Source organism: Solanum pennellii, chromosome 8 (assembly GCF_001406875.1).
Source record: "Solanum pennellii chromosome 8, SPENNV200".
NCBI lineage: Eukaryota > Viridiplantae > Streptophyta > Magnoliopsida > Solanales > Solanaceae > Solanum > Solanum pennellii.
Window position 1 is genome coordinate 26,038,315 of NC_028644.1, and position 16,999 is coordinate 26,055,313.

Sequence of the window (16,999 nt, forward strand, 5' to 3'; positions counted from 1 at the left end):
TTCGTCGTGTGCCTTGTCAAGATACTTCTTGGACGGCCTTCCAGGTAGCTTTTTGTGCTTTTGAGGCAGCACTACGTCGTTCTTAATATAACCAGGTACATTTCACTCGTTTTGATCAGGTAAGGGAATAATTGAAATGTTATATGTATCCAACAAGTTACTTCGCTTGTATTAGAACAATATGGTCCAACATCAAGTGAACAATATACAAAACGATTCACTAATGGCACAAGAACAATCCAAAATTTTACTCGAGATATAAGAACAGCTCATCCAAATTAATAAAATAAACAATCAAAAAAATAACACACCTTATTAATAATAAATGTCAAATTTTCTTGAATTCGGTGGAAAATTTAAAACTTCCGTTTTGATAATATGTCGAATTTAACTTGAATAACATTTAAAATTATTCACCTAAGTCTGTCGATTTTTTTTTTTGGAATTCTTAAGAAGGAAAAAAAAAGGGGAAGGCATAAAGATGACAAATTATGCTCTTTTGAATTTAAATTTTTAATCTTTCCAATTAACAAATGTTGATCGAAAAAAATATTATCTCATGCCAAATAATGTCCGCCTTCAAATAGATTTCCCAAATTTGTATCAATGATTCAATTACTTATCTTATAAATTTACTTTATATAATACTATGAATTTGCCTCTTTTTATGTCATCTGTCATCGAACTGACCATATTTCATTATAGTAAGCAAATTAATTATCTAAAAAACATCTCTATAATTAGCCTATTCAAATAAAATTTTGATTTGGTAAATATCTACTCCAACAGTAATCCATAAATAATAAGTTGACTAAATAGATATGAACCAAACAACTTATGGATAACAATTACACGTTTAATGTATCCCATAACAATACAATACTTATCAATTTAAACAAGATAATAAAAAGGGAAACTTACATAAATATACTATATTAAAAAAATATTTACCATTTATAGCAATAATATTTTTATTTCACTTGATCACTTTTAATTCATTTATAATACAAGTTTAATACATATTACAAAAAATAATTTATTATTCACATATAATACAAATTTTATTGATGAATAATACATTTATCACACATTTTAATACACTTATAATACAATGTGACAATTTTTTACCAAACAAACATGATATATTTCAAAAAAACAATTATAATTCATATATATTGCATACATAATTCACTTTTAATACATATTACAGATTTAACAAAACATTGCTATAAATGGTAATAAACAAAAAGTATCGCTAAAATCAGTAATTATTTTTTAAAATGTATTAATTTATGTAATTTTTCCTAATAAAAATAGCAATGTATCAAAAAATAATAATGTATCATGCATTATTTTTTTAGATATGATACGTAATTCGAATTTATACTAAATTTATCAATTACATGATAACTACCACACGGTAATGTATCGATTCAAATCTAACATCTTATGGGCAACAATTACTTATTTAATTTTTCTAGTATAAATACAATACTTATCAATTTAAACGAGATATATAAATAGTAATGTATCATGCACTATTTTTTTTTAGATAGGATACGTAAATTCAAACTTATACTTAATATATCAGTTACATAACAATTACCACCCGATAATGTATCGATTCCAAATCTAACATCTTATGGGCAACAATTACTTATTTAATGTATCTAGTATAAATATAATACTTATCTATTTAAACGAGTTACATAAATAGTAATTTTTAGCTAGGATACGTAAATTCGAACTTATACTCAATGTATCAATTACATAGCAATTATCACCCGGTAATGTATCGATTTCAAATGTAACATCTTATGGGCAACAATTACTTATTTAATGTATCTAGTATAAATACAATACTTATCAATTTAAACGAGATACATAAATAGTAATGTATCATGCACCAACTTTTTAGATAGGATACATAAATTTGAATTTATATTAAATGTATCAATTACATAGCAACTACCACACAATAATGTATAGATCTCAAATCAAACATCTTATGGACAACAATTATTTATTTAATGTATCTAATATAAATACAATATTTATCAATTTAAACAAGATAGCAAAGATATTTATGATGAATCTTCTCAAAATTTCGACAACTGATCTTCAATAAACTAGGAGAAGAATTTTAAATCTCAGAAACTTCAACAATTTTGAATCAAAATTGAGAGGATCTCGGTGAACTAGAGAAGAAAGAATCTTGAATCTCAAATTTATTGACAATCTTGAATTAAAATTGAAAGTCTCTTCGACGAATATGAATATTCAAAAGAAAATCTTCTGTCCAACAACAATTCCATCACTTTTGTCGCTTACCCAAAATTTCAACTAAAGTTTTAAATCAAATCTAAAAGGTTTATTCGTTGAACAGGGTAGCAATTTGAAATTTTGAAATATTGAAATTCTTTATTCTGTTAAATATTTCCTATGTATGATTGAGAATAAGAAGAAACGTAAGCATAATTTATAGGATTTAATTAATTTTCAAATTTTATTCTCTTTTTAGCACAACAGAAAGATTCCTCTTGTATTAAAGTTGATGTATTCGGATGGTGAGTTAATATATCCAAAAGGTACAAATTTTAAGAAATTATTGTAATTAAAAAAAGAGTAGAAATAAAATGTAATTTACTCTTTGCACTATAAAATTTGTGTAAGTTTTACTTATTTGTGACCATAGACTGTTGGGCTCATAAAAATGTTATTGAAAGGTCTAAATTAATTCATCATTGTATGTCCAAACACTACTTTATATATACAGAGAGAGATCATTATTGTATGTCCAAACACTACTTTATATATACAGAGAGAGAGAGAGAGTAAAAAAAGGTAATACCAAGTTATGTGTTTCACACTTCATGCCTACTATAAACAGTTATCGCAGTAAACTATTAGCATATACATAAGAACTAAGATGACAAGGTACTAGAAGAAGAGAACTTTATTTGCATTTCACGGAACTCACATATATTAGTTCGGTTCTGATTTCTAGCATAAATCAGAGTTCTGTAGTGTTGTGATGATACTTCCTACGATGTCAGTAAAGATGATTATATGGATTGATATGAATCGTAGAAGACGGGGTGTACTTCTATCTATGGAAGCTACCTCTAGTTTAAATATTATGAAGAACCATATAAGTCACGGCCACACCGGTCACACACATTGGAGGTAGCATGGGAGACTGTTGCTGGCTTCTCTTTCTGCATCTTTGGTAGATCATGTACTAAAACATCATGCAGGGCATTAGAGCCTTCCTGGAGCTCCTCCAAACTGTGAATACAGCATAAACAGAATTGAGTCACACATATATCAGGATATAGTGAGCACAGAAACACACTAAGATTTACATCTGAAGATTTGACTTTAATGAACCGAGTCTACTGCTATCGTCCTATAGGGACATCCCCTTGTCTATTTTATAAAAGATGCCCTGTTTACCCTATACTATTAAAAAAGTCAGCTATTTAGAGAGATTTGGGAATTGGATGAGGGGTAAAATATGGAATAGACTGAAATGGAAAAGAATTGATGACGTTGAATTTGTGGTTCCTCAACCACAATAAAATATTGCAGTGCCAAGACAAAACAAATGGTCACAAATGCATTGCTTCTGTTTCTTGAATGGCTTACCTTGCTATGCTCTTTGAGGTAATTTAAAATTTGAAACCAATTGAAACACACAATAGCGCTTCAGTGGCATCAAAAACAGCAAGTAAGCTAAGTTAGATAGAGATCCTAAAATTAAGTCATATAAGAAAAGATTCAGAAAGGCACGAACGTAAAACACATACTAGCAAGTGTTGAGAGTTTGGCAATAAAGATGCATTAATCTAGAGAAAAATATTAATAAATGCAAGTGGATGATAGTAATTTTCAAATGATGAACATTTGCCTAGTAATTTCCTGTCCACGAAGTGATGGGGATAGCTAAACTCAACCCAAATTTCATAGATGTCTGAATTTGAATTTCTACAGTAGAAAATCCAATGAACTTTCTGGGTTCGCTACATAGAAAAGGCACAAAGAGTAACATTTTGAAACTTACTGCATAAAATCTTCTTACAACAGTACATATATGATAATCCATTTGCAACAACTACTAACAAGAATAAAAAAAAGGCTACATCATGCAGAAAGTTGTGAGAGGAGCAACGAGTGATTAGTAGTGCTGTTATGTACAGCTGTGACGTTCCATTAAGGGGAGGAACTAAAACAGCATATCTCAACTGAATTGGGAGCAAATACCATGAACTTGACAACAATAGGAGCAACTACTACATGACTCTGCAGTACATCCTAACATATTTTTGTGGCCACATAGTTACATAATTCTCTTTTTACTTCCTGAAAAAGCATACATAGTGTAGTTTCCCTCCATTATTACAGTGTAATCACATCATCTTGTAACTACCTTAATAAAACAAAATATTCCAAAATATTCCAAGTGAGTGAAAAACCATCATAACTCCTCCATCTTGTTGTACCACCTCCATAAAAAACCTTCACAGAATATAGTACTTCGAAATTTTCCATATGTGGAAATTAAAATAATTAATCACAACATATAATCATTAAAAGCAAAAAAGCACAAAAAAAAAGTGGTTCGTTGGGGATTTAAGCGCAAATAGAGTGGGGGCTTTAACGAGGAAAAAAAAGACTCAAAGGGAGAAAGATACATTCATTTTTGTTTAGTCCAAGACTAAACAATTAAAAGCATGAATGATAAATATATGAACAAAGAAATTGATTTTTTTTCACGATAAAGTTAAATATCAAATGTTTAGTATCGGTTCTTTAGAAGAGGCTCATTTGGAAGGTAAAGAGTGCCATAGAACCTTGATGGCGATACTGAAGTGCATATTAAGCAAGGTGAAGCGCTCAACACATTTTAATCCTCCCTTTAGAGCTTAATGTGACGTCCCGCCACAATTTCAGCCTGATTCCACGTCCGGAAAGGGGCAGATTGTTCTAGAGTTGTGCGGAGAACTCTAGAATACTTTAGAACTCTCAAGAGGGCTAGAGAAGGTCGCAAGGCAGTGTAGAATTTCTCTAGAAAAGGGACCAAAGTGTAAATAATCTAGGGACTTGTAAAGTTAATATTAATTGCACTTTAGTCCCTAGGAAGTAGTACAATTAGAGGTGCACCTCATTTGCAAAGGCACCAAGCAAAGTTGTAAGCATTCTCCAAAGTAATACAAAAGCCTTCTTCAAAAACTCTCTTTCTTTCTAAGTCTTTCAAAGCATTCTCTTAGCTTTCCGAGTCTTAAGGCTTCCTTGAACTTACAAGATCTTGAAAGATTAGTGAGTAAGTCGTCGAGGGCCGCACGGAGTCTTAGCATATACTCTAAGTCCGTGAAAAAGTGGTATCAGATCAGGTTTGATACTAAAGGAATGGCTACAGAAGGAGACGTAAACGGCGCTGGCACCAGCAACGTCCGCTTGGATGGTGGTAAGAAGAACCGAAAAGGGAAGAAACATCAAAAGGGTAATGAGAAGGTGCTTCCCGAACTCACACCTAGTGAGGCGCTAACATCTCATCCACCCTCGACTGCCGAGGCAAGTGACGAAGAAATGGGCGAAGATGCCATAGACGTCCCCGCTGGAGAAGAATGGGTCGCAATAGTGGAAGTGGCAAAGCAAGCCGTCGAGATCTTAGGTCGGCGCATGAACGTGGCGGACAGCAAGTTCAAGACCCTTCAGGACTTCACCCTTGAAGAGACCAAGAGTTGGAGGGTTGCCAGCAGGCGGAGTTCGAGATGAAGGAGGTCATCACTTCCTTGAAGTGTCGGCTTATGGATGTGCTTAACGCAAAGGAGACCATCACTTCCTTGGAGCGTCAGCTTACGGAAGCGCTTGGCACGATCGAGACCCTGAAGGTCGAAGTAAAAGCACTCAAGGAAGGCGTGGAGGCTGGAGGATCTGCACCACCTGACCGTGATAGGGAGGCCAGGGTTGAGGCTTCCAAGCCACCTACATTTCAAAGGCATCCGTGACGCTCAAGAGGTGGAAAACTTTCTATGGCACTTGGAGAACTACTTCAAGTGTAGTCGGGTGAGAAGTGACGAGAACAAGATCAACACTACCGTGTTGTACTTGTTCGAGATGGCTATGTTATGGTGGAGGCGCAAAGAGGCTGAGATCGGGAAGGGGACGTGCAGCATAAACACGTGGGAGCAATTCCGCGAAGAATTCAAGAAAGCCTTCTTCCCTAACAACGTCGTGTATGAGGTTAAGCGCAAGTTCCGGGAATTGAAGCAAACAGGAAGCATTCGGTCGTATGTGAAGGAGTTCACAACTCTAACGCTTCAAATTCCCAACCTCACGGATGAAGACATGTCGTTCCACTTCATGGACGGACTGCAGAATTGGGCCAAGACAGAGTTGGAGCGGCGTCAGGTCAAGACCATAGACGAAGCCATCACACAAGCCGAGTCCTTGACGGACTTCAAGCATGAACGGCATGACAACGCGAAGGGCAAGGATACAAGAAGTAGTCATGCCAAAGGTGGGGGAGACCGTGGCCGAGGCAAGGAGAAGCAGGCACACCTCAAGCAACACGACCCCCACAAACCGGACAGCAAGCGGTTCGTGCGCCAAAATTATACGGAGAAGCGGGCGCAGACTAACAAAGGAGATGGATACTACATATGCGGAGGACCACACGGCTATGCCAGGTGCCCCGAGATAAAGAACCTTGGTGCCATCCTATGTGAACGAAAGGAGGACGCACAAGAGCAAGGGCAGGACGCGGGCACGATGCAGTTGGGCATGGTTGGACCGTGCGATGCGATAGCTAATCAGACCGAGAAGCCAGGAGACTTCAGCACGCAGTATGTAGACATCTCCATAAACGGACGACCAGCTCGTGCCATGGTAGACTCCGGGGCTGAAGCAAACATCATGACCAAGACGGCGGCAGAGAGGTTAGGGCTGAACATTGTTCTTAGCAACACCCGCCTCAAGACAGTTAACGCCCCACCGACTCCCGTGTGCGGGGTCGCCCAAGGAGTAAGCATCACGTTGGGAAAGTGGCAAGGTAAAACAAACTTTACCGTCGCTCCTTTAGACATATTTGATATCATTCTCGGGCAAGAGTTCTTTCAGCGCTGCCACACGATGATCGACCCCTACCTCCAACTACTCATGGTCATGGAGCGGGAAGGGTCATGCATGGTACCCTTAGTCAAGGTGCCGAAGAAGGAAGGACACGCCCACTTATCGGCCATGCAGATTGTGAAGGTCCTAAAGAAAGGGGAGCAGACGTTCCTACTTACCATTGCAAGTTCGGGAGAAGACAATGGTACTATGAAGTCCTTGCCACAGCTCATAGAGAAAGTCCTTGAGGAGAACGAGGACGTGATGCCGGACGAGCTGTCGAAGACTATACCTCCGAGGCGCGAGGTAGATCATAAGATAGAGTTGGAGGTCGGAGCCAAGCCACCCGCCCATGCACCTTACCGCATGGCTCCGAGTTAGAGGAGCTAAGGAAGCAGTTGAAGGAGCTCCTCGAGGCCGGTCACATCCTTCCATCCAAGGCACCTTATGGCGTGTCAGTGCTGTTCCAGAAGAAGAAAGACAGATCGTTGCGCTTATGCATTGACTATCGGGCGCTCAATAAGGTCAAAATTAAGAACAAATATCCTATCCCGCTAATTGCAGATTTATTTGATAGACTTGGGCAGGCCAAGTACTTCACCAAGATGGACCTCCGGAAAGGCTACTACCAAGTGCGCATAGCACAAGGGGATGAGCCAAAGACAGCGTGCGCGACTAGATACAGAGCATACGAGTGGTTGGTGATGCCTTTCGGCTTAACCAATGCACCCGCCACCTTTTGCACGCTGATGAACGAGATCCTTCATCCTTACTTGGACCAGTTCGTGGTGGTGTACTTGGATGACATAGTCATCTATAGCAACACCTTGGAGGAACACGTGGAACACTTGAGGAAAGTCCTCCAAATCTTACGAGAGAACCAACTCTACGTCAAGCGGGAGAAGTGCGAGTTCACCCAGCCCAAGGTGCACTTCTTAGGCCATGTTATCAGCCAAGGCGAACTTCGGATGGACGAGCCAAAGATTAGGGCGATCCAAGAGTGGGAGGCGCCCACGAAGGTGACCGAGCTGCGATCATTTCTTGGTCTTGCGAACTACTATCGCAGGTTCATCAGTGGTTACTCTGCTAAAGCCGCTCCATTGACCGAGTTGTTAAAGAAGAATAAGCCGTGGGTTTGGAGCAAGGAGTGCCAAAAAGCATTCGAAGGTCTCAAGGACGGAGAAACAGAGGAGCCGGTCTTGACGCTGCCCGACTTTTCCAAGACCTTCGAAATACATACAGATGCCTCAGACTTTGCCATTGGGGGAGTCTTAATGCAAGATAGACATCCAATAGCATTCGAGAGTCATAAACTAAATGAGGTCGAACGATAGTACACGGTACAGGAGAAAAAGATGACGACCATTATACCCTGCCTACGCACGTGGAGACATTACTTACTAGGCTCCAAGTTCGTGGTCAAGACCGACAACGTTGCCACTAGCTACTTTCAGTCCCAAAAGAAGATCACCCCGAAGCAAGCTAGATGGCAAGATTTTCTAGCAGAGTTCGACTACATTTTGGAGTACAAGCCAAGAAGAGGCAATGTCGTGTCCGACGCACCAAGTAAGAAGGCCGAGCTTGCTGCCATCACTACAGCCCACTGTGACATTCAAGATGCAATCAAGGATGGCATGCAACACGATCCAGAGGCCAAGAAGCTGATTGAGTTGGCTGCCCAAGGCAAAACTAGGCGCTTTTGGTTAGAAAATGGCTTCTTGCTCACTACCGGTCGGAGGGTTTATGTACCCAAGTTCGGGTCTATCAGGCGGCGCATCAGAAAGGAAGCCACGACACACCGTAGGCTGGGCATCCGGGAAAGCAACGTACGAGGGCGCTGATCGAGGCTATTTACTTCTGGCCACGCATGCGGGACGACATTGAGTGCTATGTGCAGACTTGTCTTGTGTGCCAACAAGACAAGGTGGAGCAAAGGCAACCGGGAGGGTTACTAGAGCCACTACCCTTAGCAGAACGCCCATGGGAGAACGTGACCATGGACTTCATCACTTCCTTGTCGAAGTCCGACGGGTTTGGTACTATCATGGTCGTGGTGGACAGGTTTTCAAAGTATGCTACCTTCATGCCTGCCACAACCGGTTGCACGGCAAAAGAGGCTGCTCGATTGTTCTTTAAGAATGTGGTGAAATATTGGGGGCTGCCGAGACATATCATTAGCGACCGAGACCTCCGCTTTACCGGGAACTTTTGGAGAGAGTTATTCAAGATACTTGGAACGGAGCTTCACTTCTCCACAAGTTTCCACCCGCAGACCAACAGCCAGACCGAACGCATCAACGCCCTACTAGAGTGCTATCTAAGGCACTATGTTAGTGCGAATCAAAAAGATTGGGCCAGACTTCTAGATATGGCGCAGTTTTCCTATAATTTGCAGAGGAGCGAGTGCACGGGTCGCACAATATTCGAGCTGGCGACAGGCCAACAACCCCAAACTCCGCATTCGTTGCCAACTACTTTTCAGGTTTGGGTGCCTACCATCTTGCCAAGGGATGGGAGGAGCAGCTTGACACTGCCAAGTCCTACTTGGACAAAGCAGCCAAGAAGATGAAGAAGTTCGCCAACCGCAAGCGTCGTCTCACGGACTATAAAGAAGGCGACATGGTCTTGGTGAAATTCAATCCAAGACAATTCAAAGCACTAAGAGGCGTCCATCAAAACTTAGTGCGCAAATATGAGGGTCCGTTCAAGATTGTTGCCAAGGTGGGCAAGATTTCGTACAAGTTGGAGTTACCTCCACACTTTAAGATCCACCCGGTGTTTCATGCGAGTGTCCTCAAGCCATACCATGAGGACAAGGAAGATCCTAGTCGGAACCGATCACAACGGGCACCCATTACTGTCACCGCCTCGCATGACCGAGAGATCGAAGCTATCATGGATTATCAAGCCAAACGGAAGCGAGGTCAACAAGCCAGCGCCATGTTCCTTGTGCATGGGAAGGAACAAACTCCGGAAGAGGCCACATGGAAGAAATATGAAGATTTGTGGAGTTCAAGGACAAAGTCCAGGAGTTCTTACAGCAATGCGCCGCGGTCGTCGCATCATCAAGTGGGGGAGCGTGTGACATCCTGCCACAATTTCAGCCTGATTCTGCGTCCGAAAAGGGGCAGATTGTTCTAGAGTTGTGCGGAGAACTCTAGAATACTTTAGAACTCTCAAGAAGGCTAGAGAAGGTCCCAAGGCAGTAGAATTCTCTAGAAAAAGGACCAAAGTGATATTCTAGGGACTTATATAGTAAATATTAATTGCACTTTAGTCCCTAGGAAGTAGTATAAATAGAGGTGCACCTCATTTGCAAAGGCACCAAGGAAAGTTGTAAGCATTCTCCAAAGCAATACAAAAGCCTTCTTCAAAAGTTCTCTTTCTTTCTAAGTCTTTCAAAGCATTCTCTTAGCTTTCCGAGTCTTAAGGCTTCCTTGAACTTACAAGATCTTGAGAAAATAGTGAGTAAGTCGTCGAGGGCTGCACGGAGTCATAGCAAATACTCTAAGTCAGTGACATTAAGCATGCATTAACCGTGCCTGACAACACTGATTACAACTTCCACGCTAAAGTGAGAAGACCACTAATCATTAAAAAGAATTTAGGTTGTATGAGATGATTTTGTTAGGGACAATTGCAAAAACTTTCTGATTGAATAATTTGAGTTCTTATGTCAAGTTTTACCACTAATGCAAAATCAACAACCAACTTCCATAACAACTAAAAATGGAAGGTCAATTGTCAAAAATAAATATTTCTATCATGGTGGACCACAAAATTGAGAAATCAGTGAATGTTTCATTAAGAATCCCCTTGGATGTCCATAGATAATGTACCTCGTTAAAACCTTACTGGGAAAAATCCTAGTGAACAAAAAAACATACACATCTTGTAATACGTATTGCTTGGCGCGTTGTTTAAAATTTTGCCAGGAAAATCTATTGGGACAAAATTTTGCCAGGAAAATCTATTGGGACAAAATTTTGGCCAACAAAAAGAGTACAAATAAGTTGACATTGAGAAGTATTTGCATTTCATAATTTCAAGTAGAATGTTGAGTTCTATTAGGGGTTGAAAGTTTCTTATTTGATTTTATTCAACAAACATTAACGATTTTACAATACTTTCAATTAAAAAGGCAGGATACGATTATCCTGGAAAAGAAAGAAAAACGACAGCTACATTAATATATTCTATGATACAACCGCAGAAACAAAGTCTAATCATATGAATGATAACTCTTATAATTGACATAGCTACATGGGTCCAAAAAATTTAACATGCTAATTCTAGCTGATTAAAAATTTCATATATTTAAGTTTTAGAAGGATATGAATTTTTACTTTTAGCAAGCCAATAGCACAATGTTCTACAAACACCCGCAAGGACATTGGAAACAGTTAGAGCTACTTCCATATATTGTAGTTGTTAGAATGGGTAAAAGCATTGGTTGGGGAAAGGACTGGTCGTCCATTTATATGGACTTGGACAATCCTCCCCTCATGATCTAACTTAGCTTTTGGGATTAAGTTAGGCCTAGGTGTCATATCTTTACATGGTATCTGAGTCAGGTCTATCCTCGTTTAGGCTTCCGGTCCACAGTCCAATTGAGCTTGGGCGTGAAGGAGGGGTGTTAGAGTGGGTTAAAGTCCCAATGGTTGGGGAATGGACTGATGGTCTCTTTATATGGACTTGAGCAATCCTCCCCTCATGAGCTAACTTTTGGGGTTGAGTTATGCTAGATGTCATATTAGCTAGTAGCTAGCTCCAACTCAGTAAAATTGAGAGAAATTTCTACCTTCTCCTCCAACAAAAAGGAATGGTGAAAAGAATGATTAACTATGTAGAGACACTATAAAAGATAGTTCAAGTGGATATATTAAAGGTGAAGAAAATTTGTCTACAAGTTATAGCCGGAATCATTCTCCTACCACCAAAAAGAAAAAGGAAAGAGAGCATTATTCTACTGATTCTCAGATGATCTCTAGCTAGGTTCATCTTCTCAAAAGAATGATATTGAGATCTCCACTAAAAAGGGGGAAAATTAAGCAACTATAAGATTAAGAAAAAAAGGCATACCTCATTGACAGGGGGGGTGTCAAGCGTATTATAGAATCATGAGTTGGCTTAGCAAGAATGCCTCTCTCTTTCAGTTTCATACATATATCATAAGCTGTCACAGGTAATAAGGACTTGCTATTAAGCTCCACAGCATTGAATAGGCCTTTCCCTCGAACTTCCTTTATGAAATGAGGAAATTGCCGCTGAATCTTTATCAGCTGATGTCTAAGTTGTTCTCCCATTTGAGCAGATCTATTATCAAAGATACCATTTGTACAGATTATGATATCGGAAGTTGCTCATTATCAAGAAATGTGAATGCAGGATCTAACAGGTGATTAATATAAAAGAGATTTATGACAAAGACCACAAAACTACTATCAATGTATCCCAGAATTAAAAGTGTAGCCCACTTATGAGCAGAGGAATCGTTCCCCGTATGGTGAGCATTTCATGCTAAACATCTAAAGTTTGATGTGATTTCTGAAAAATCCCTACCATTCCCCACAACATCCTACCCTTTGGGCAGGGGCAGATCAGTGTACAATATATGCAACAAAACATCTGGTGTGAAGCAAGGAATTTGATACCTCTCGGCAAGTCCTTCGTCTCTAATCACATCTAAAGATGCAATTGCAACTGCACTGGCCAATGGGTTCCCCCCAAAAGTGCTGTTGTGTTTGAATAGAAAAAAGATATGTATCATGAAACAGAGACAAATTAATGTAAAGAAATAGAAAACACACACAGTCGTGGCTGCAGTGAACAGTGGTAGGGGTATATCAAGTTCTAAACCTCTGTTATAAGCCCAATTCAAGTCAACTTAAAATCACAAGGGTAAACCACACACAGAGCAGGAGTTCAAATATAACATACAATTTATTCAAATACATCTACTGAATAGTAGAACCGGGACATAATATGGTTTTAGTTTGCAAAATTTTTTCACCTCGAGGCCATTGGAAGGCCAAAGCTGGTAGTCAACATTGTTAGCTGGTGTTTTGACTAGCTATGATTACTAGTATAACTATTTAGGAAAGAAACTGGACATCCATGCTGAAAAGAATTAGAATAAAATCTTTGTCATGTTCTATAATGAAGAAGAATTACAAGCAATTGTTACCCTGATAGCCCTTGACTAAACTATCACTAATCCTACTCATTTGGGTTCGAGTATCTTTTCCATTCTTTTATCACCTTTACAAGCCATTAAAGCACCATTAAGTGTTGATTTTAAAGAATTTTTATCCATTAACATGCACACCATCATTTTATTATTTTTTGAGCAACAAGCAAGGCATCATTTATAGATATATATAAAAACATTGTGTAAGTCAAATAACTTGAGAAGTATGGAATCCATAACTTGATCTTTCCAGAGCAACAAACTCTGTCTAAAATAAACTGCAAGTCAAATAAATTAACAAACAGTTATGAGAACTTCTCAATTAGCAATTTGCAACCTTCCATGCTCTCCAGCCTGAATGCAAAGCATAACATATTTATCTGCAAGCACAGCACTCACAGGCAAGACTCCACCACCTAATGCTTTTCCCAATATCTGCACAGCACATTTTCAAAATTTAGGAACATCACCACAAAAACTCAAGCAAGTAGCATATGTTCAAACAAATTTAATGGTCTTCTTATAAGAACTAATAACTATCTTACAACAACATCTGGACGAACTTCTTCCCAATCACAAGCCAGCAATCGACCAGAGCGTGCCAAGCCACTTTGTATTTCATCAGCAATCATCAAAATATTGTACTTTGAGCAAAGATCTCTAACAGCCTTCAGGTAACCTTCCGGAGGGATTATAACCTGCAGAGGAAGGCAAATATTGTGTGGTAACATAATAAGCACAGATAATTTTTCCATCCGGACAAGTGACAATAACCACATAGTGACAATATCTTCCTGCATGCACTGCCCTTTCCAGGTGGTATGAGCAAAACATTAAAAAATAAATGGCCATGGAAAAGACTGAAAATACCAGGCTGAGGTTAGGTAGCTCACACTCCAAGCAAATATTTGTAAATTTCTTGTTAAAACATATTAGATATAATCATAAGACACACTATATATTTCTATCATTTCAGTTGAAGAATACACATACCCCAGCCTCTCCTTGAATTGGTTCAATCAAAAAGCCAGCTATCTGATCTCCTTTTTCTGAAAACCATAAAATAGTGAAAAATAATGAGCTTCAACTACTATGTCGGCAATCAGGAAGGATGTATTTGACTACCATTGCTTTGCCAAGATCGATCCATCACCTTTACGTACCTTTGAATAATTTTTCAAGGGCAACCGAATCTCCAAAATCAACTTTAAGTTGCCCAGGTAATAGGGGCCAAAATCCATGAGTAGCTTCATTGTCACAACTCATGGAGATTGCAGCCAATGTACGACCATGGAAGCAGCCACAGCACGAGACAATGAGAGCCTGCAAATGAAAAAGTTAAATAATGTATCAGAAAAGTCTAGACAGATATCCAGGTCAATTTTAGTAAAAAGGATATGGCCTTTCATGGTGTCGTTAGGAAACTTTCAGGTGGAGTTCAATTATGCATGCCTGGAAACTTAGAGTTGACTTGAATTTCAAAGTAGGAATACACACACAAAACAGGACGCAGCAGGTTCAGGATTCAACTTTTCGTAACATTTACATGACAACCAGAAACTTTTATAAGACTTTGAATAACTTAATAGGGAAAAGGAAATTGTTTTTCATATATGCATTTTAAGAGATCTATCTCTAACTGAATTTGCTATGCATGTAATCAGGAAAACTGCTAAAGTTTGACTTCCTGACAAAAACCGAATGCATGAAGTAGTAAGGTATATTTTCCTTTCAAAAAGAAAGTAGTAAGGTATATTTTTTTTACCTCATTTTTCGGTATACTCTTCTTCATATAACCCCATTTCCTTGCCAGCTTAAGAGCTGTTTCTACCCCTTCTGCACCAGTGTTCATAGGTAGCACCATATCATATCCAAACATGCTGGTTATAAGTTCTGCAAATACCGGAAACTTATCATTATAGAAGGCACGAGAACTGAGAGTGAGCATTTGAGCCTGTTCTGCTAATACTTTCATGATCTTTGGATGACAATGTCCCTGAAAATAAAATTGAAATTTCATTCAGTATGAAAATCTTCATAGTACTGCTCTATTTTAATCTCTGTGACCTGAAAATATTTCATACACTTGTAAAAATATTATCCTCCACTTCTGCAATATTTCAAGAATAATAAATCCATTTAGAAATTGGAAACTATACCATCGTGTAATCAGTAATGAATATTTTATCAAAGTAACATTTTGATACTATAACAATCAACAAATATTAGATCAAGTCAAATTGCATTTTCAACCTCTGTGCTTAGATGAAAGGGGTGTGGAAAATGAGCATCACCAAAGGTATCTTTCTTTAGACAATGTAAAGAGGATGATCACTTCAATACTTCTGTCAAATGTGTGCAACATCGTAGGATACAACTGTAAACCTACTTTTCCATTGTGATACGGCTATGGAGATGTAGAGAATGTCCATGGAAGCTTTTGAAATGCAAAGAGTGGTGTCTACAGAAGTCCATCAATGCTTACATGTGGAGGGTCTGTAGAAAGAGACATACCGGAGGTGTTTTGAAATACAAACTGGTGCCTTGTGTGTAGGGTAAATTATAGTTCTTTGGGCATTTATTTTTCTGGTGCATACAGAGAAATATGAATGTTAGCATGCTTATGAAATTCTGGAAGCTCTGAAGACTGATTTTTGAAAACCTTACATTTAGTACCCTATTTATGTGGTTACAACTATTTGAGAAAGGTACTCCCTCCGATCGATTTATGTGGCTTTCCTTTTTGGTCAGTGCCATAAAAAATGTCACATTTCCTTACATGGTAAATATTTAAAGATACAATTATTCTTTACCCTTGTTGGTCCCACTTACTTTTAAAGATAGTAACTCTAATACATTTATGAGGAGAGAGAAAAGTAAGTTTACGTTTTTGAAGGGTAATTTGGTAAACATATCAAAGTCTTCATTATTTCTTAAACTCCGTGCCCAGTCAAATGTTGCCACATAAAATGGGACGGAGAGAGTACTAGTTAACGATATATGAACATGATAAAGTGTAAATGTTATCAACTACTTTACGTTTCTTTAGTAAGACAAGTTGATTGCTTTATCTCTATGCCAAGACAATAATGTCAAATTTATTAGGTGGAGTAAATCATTGGTAATGTGAACCTAACAAAGTGGATACATGAAACTAAGAGTCTTGAACAGCATTCCTACACTATTGTGAGTACATAAAATGTACATCTTGGTAGGTAATATAAACCTGACAAATCGGATAAATGAAACCAAGAGCCCTGAACTGCATGTCCTATACTGTCGTGAGTATATAAAATGTACATCTTGGTTGGTAATACGAACCTAACAAAGCAGATAAATGAAACCAAGAGCGCTGAACTGCACATCCTACACAGTACTGAGTGTATAAAATGTACATCCTGGTGACATAGCATTGAAAGAATGGACACTACACTTCCCTTCAACTTTTCGAATGAATAACAGGATCTATGGGAGCTGTGCAAGTGCATGCTAGAAGACCAATAAAGAATAGTACAAAGTTGACTCTACCTACTTTAGGAAATAGTCAAAAACAATCTCTCTCTTTACCTGATTGATAGCAGAATAAGCTGAGAGGAAATCAAGATATTTTTTTCCTTCTGGATCCCAGACGGATGAACCCTTAGCTTTCGAAAAAACGATAGGAATCGGATGGTAACTGCAATTCAGTCAGAAGAA

At 38.5% G+C, this 16,999-nt stretch overlaps 1 protein-coding gene across 6 annotated transcripts in view; it reads right to left on the reverse strand.

Annotated features, from left to right (window-relative positions):
* Positions 1–2,749: 2,749 nt before the first annotated feature.
* Positions 2,750–16,999, reverse strand: part of LOC107029052 (ornithine aminotransferase, mitochondrial) — a 30,201-nt gene continuing 15,951 nt past the window's right edge. Inside the window, exons 3-12 of one of the 6 annotated variants that reach the window (XR_001457943.2) lie at positions 16,871–16,979; positions 15,069–15,299; positions 14,467–14,626; positions 14,297–14,352; positions 13,849–14,001; positions 13,641–13,738; positions 12,768–12,848; positions 12,196–12,429; positions 10,422–10,596; positions 3,161–3,288 (exon numbers count right to left, since the gene is read on the reverse strand). Coding sequence is in view for 4 of the 6 variants with exons in the window: in XM_015230347.2 (XP_015085833.1) it covers positions 3,138–3,288; positions 12,196–12,429; positions 12,768–12,848; positions 13,641–13,738; positions 13,849–14,001; positions 14,297–14,352; positions 14,467–14,626; positions 15,069–15,299; positions 16,871–16,979 (1,273 nt within the window). In the remaining 2 variants the exon portion in view is untranslated. Of the gene's footprint in view, positions 3,289–4,240; positions 4,519–10,421; positions 10,597–12,195; positions 12,430–12,767; positions 12,849–13,640; positions 13,739–13,848; positions 14,002–14,296; positions 14,353–14,466; positions 14,627–15,068; positions 15,300–16,870; positions 16,980–16,999 lie in introns of those variants that run through there. The other 5 variants (XR_003580023.1, XM_015230347.2, XM_015230348.2 and 2 more) reach the window with 5 other exon arrangements.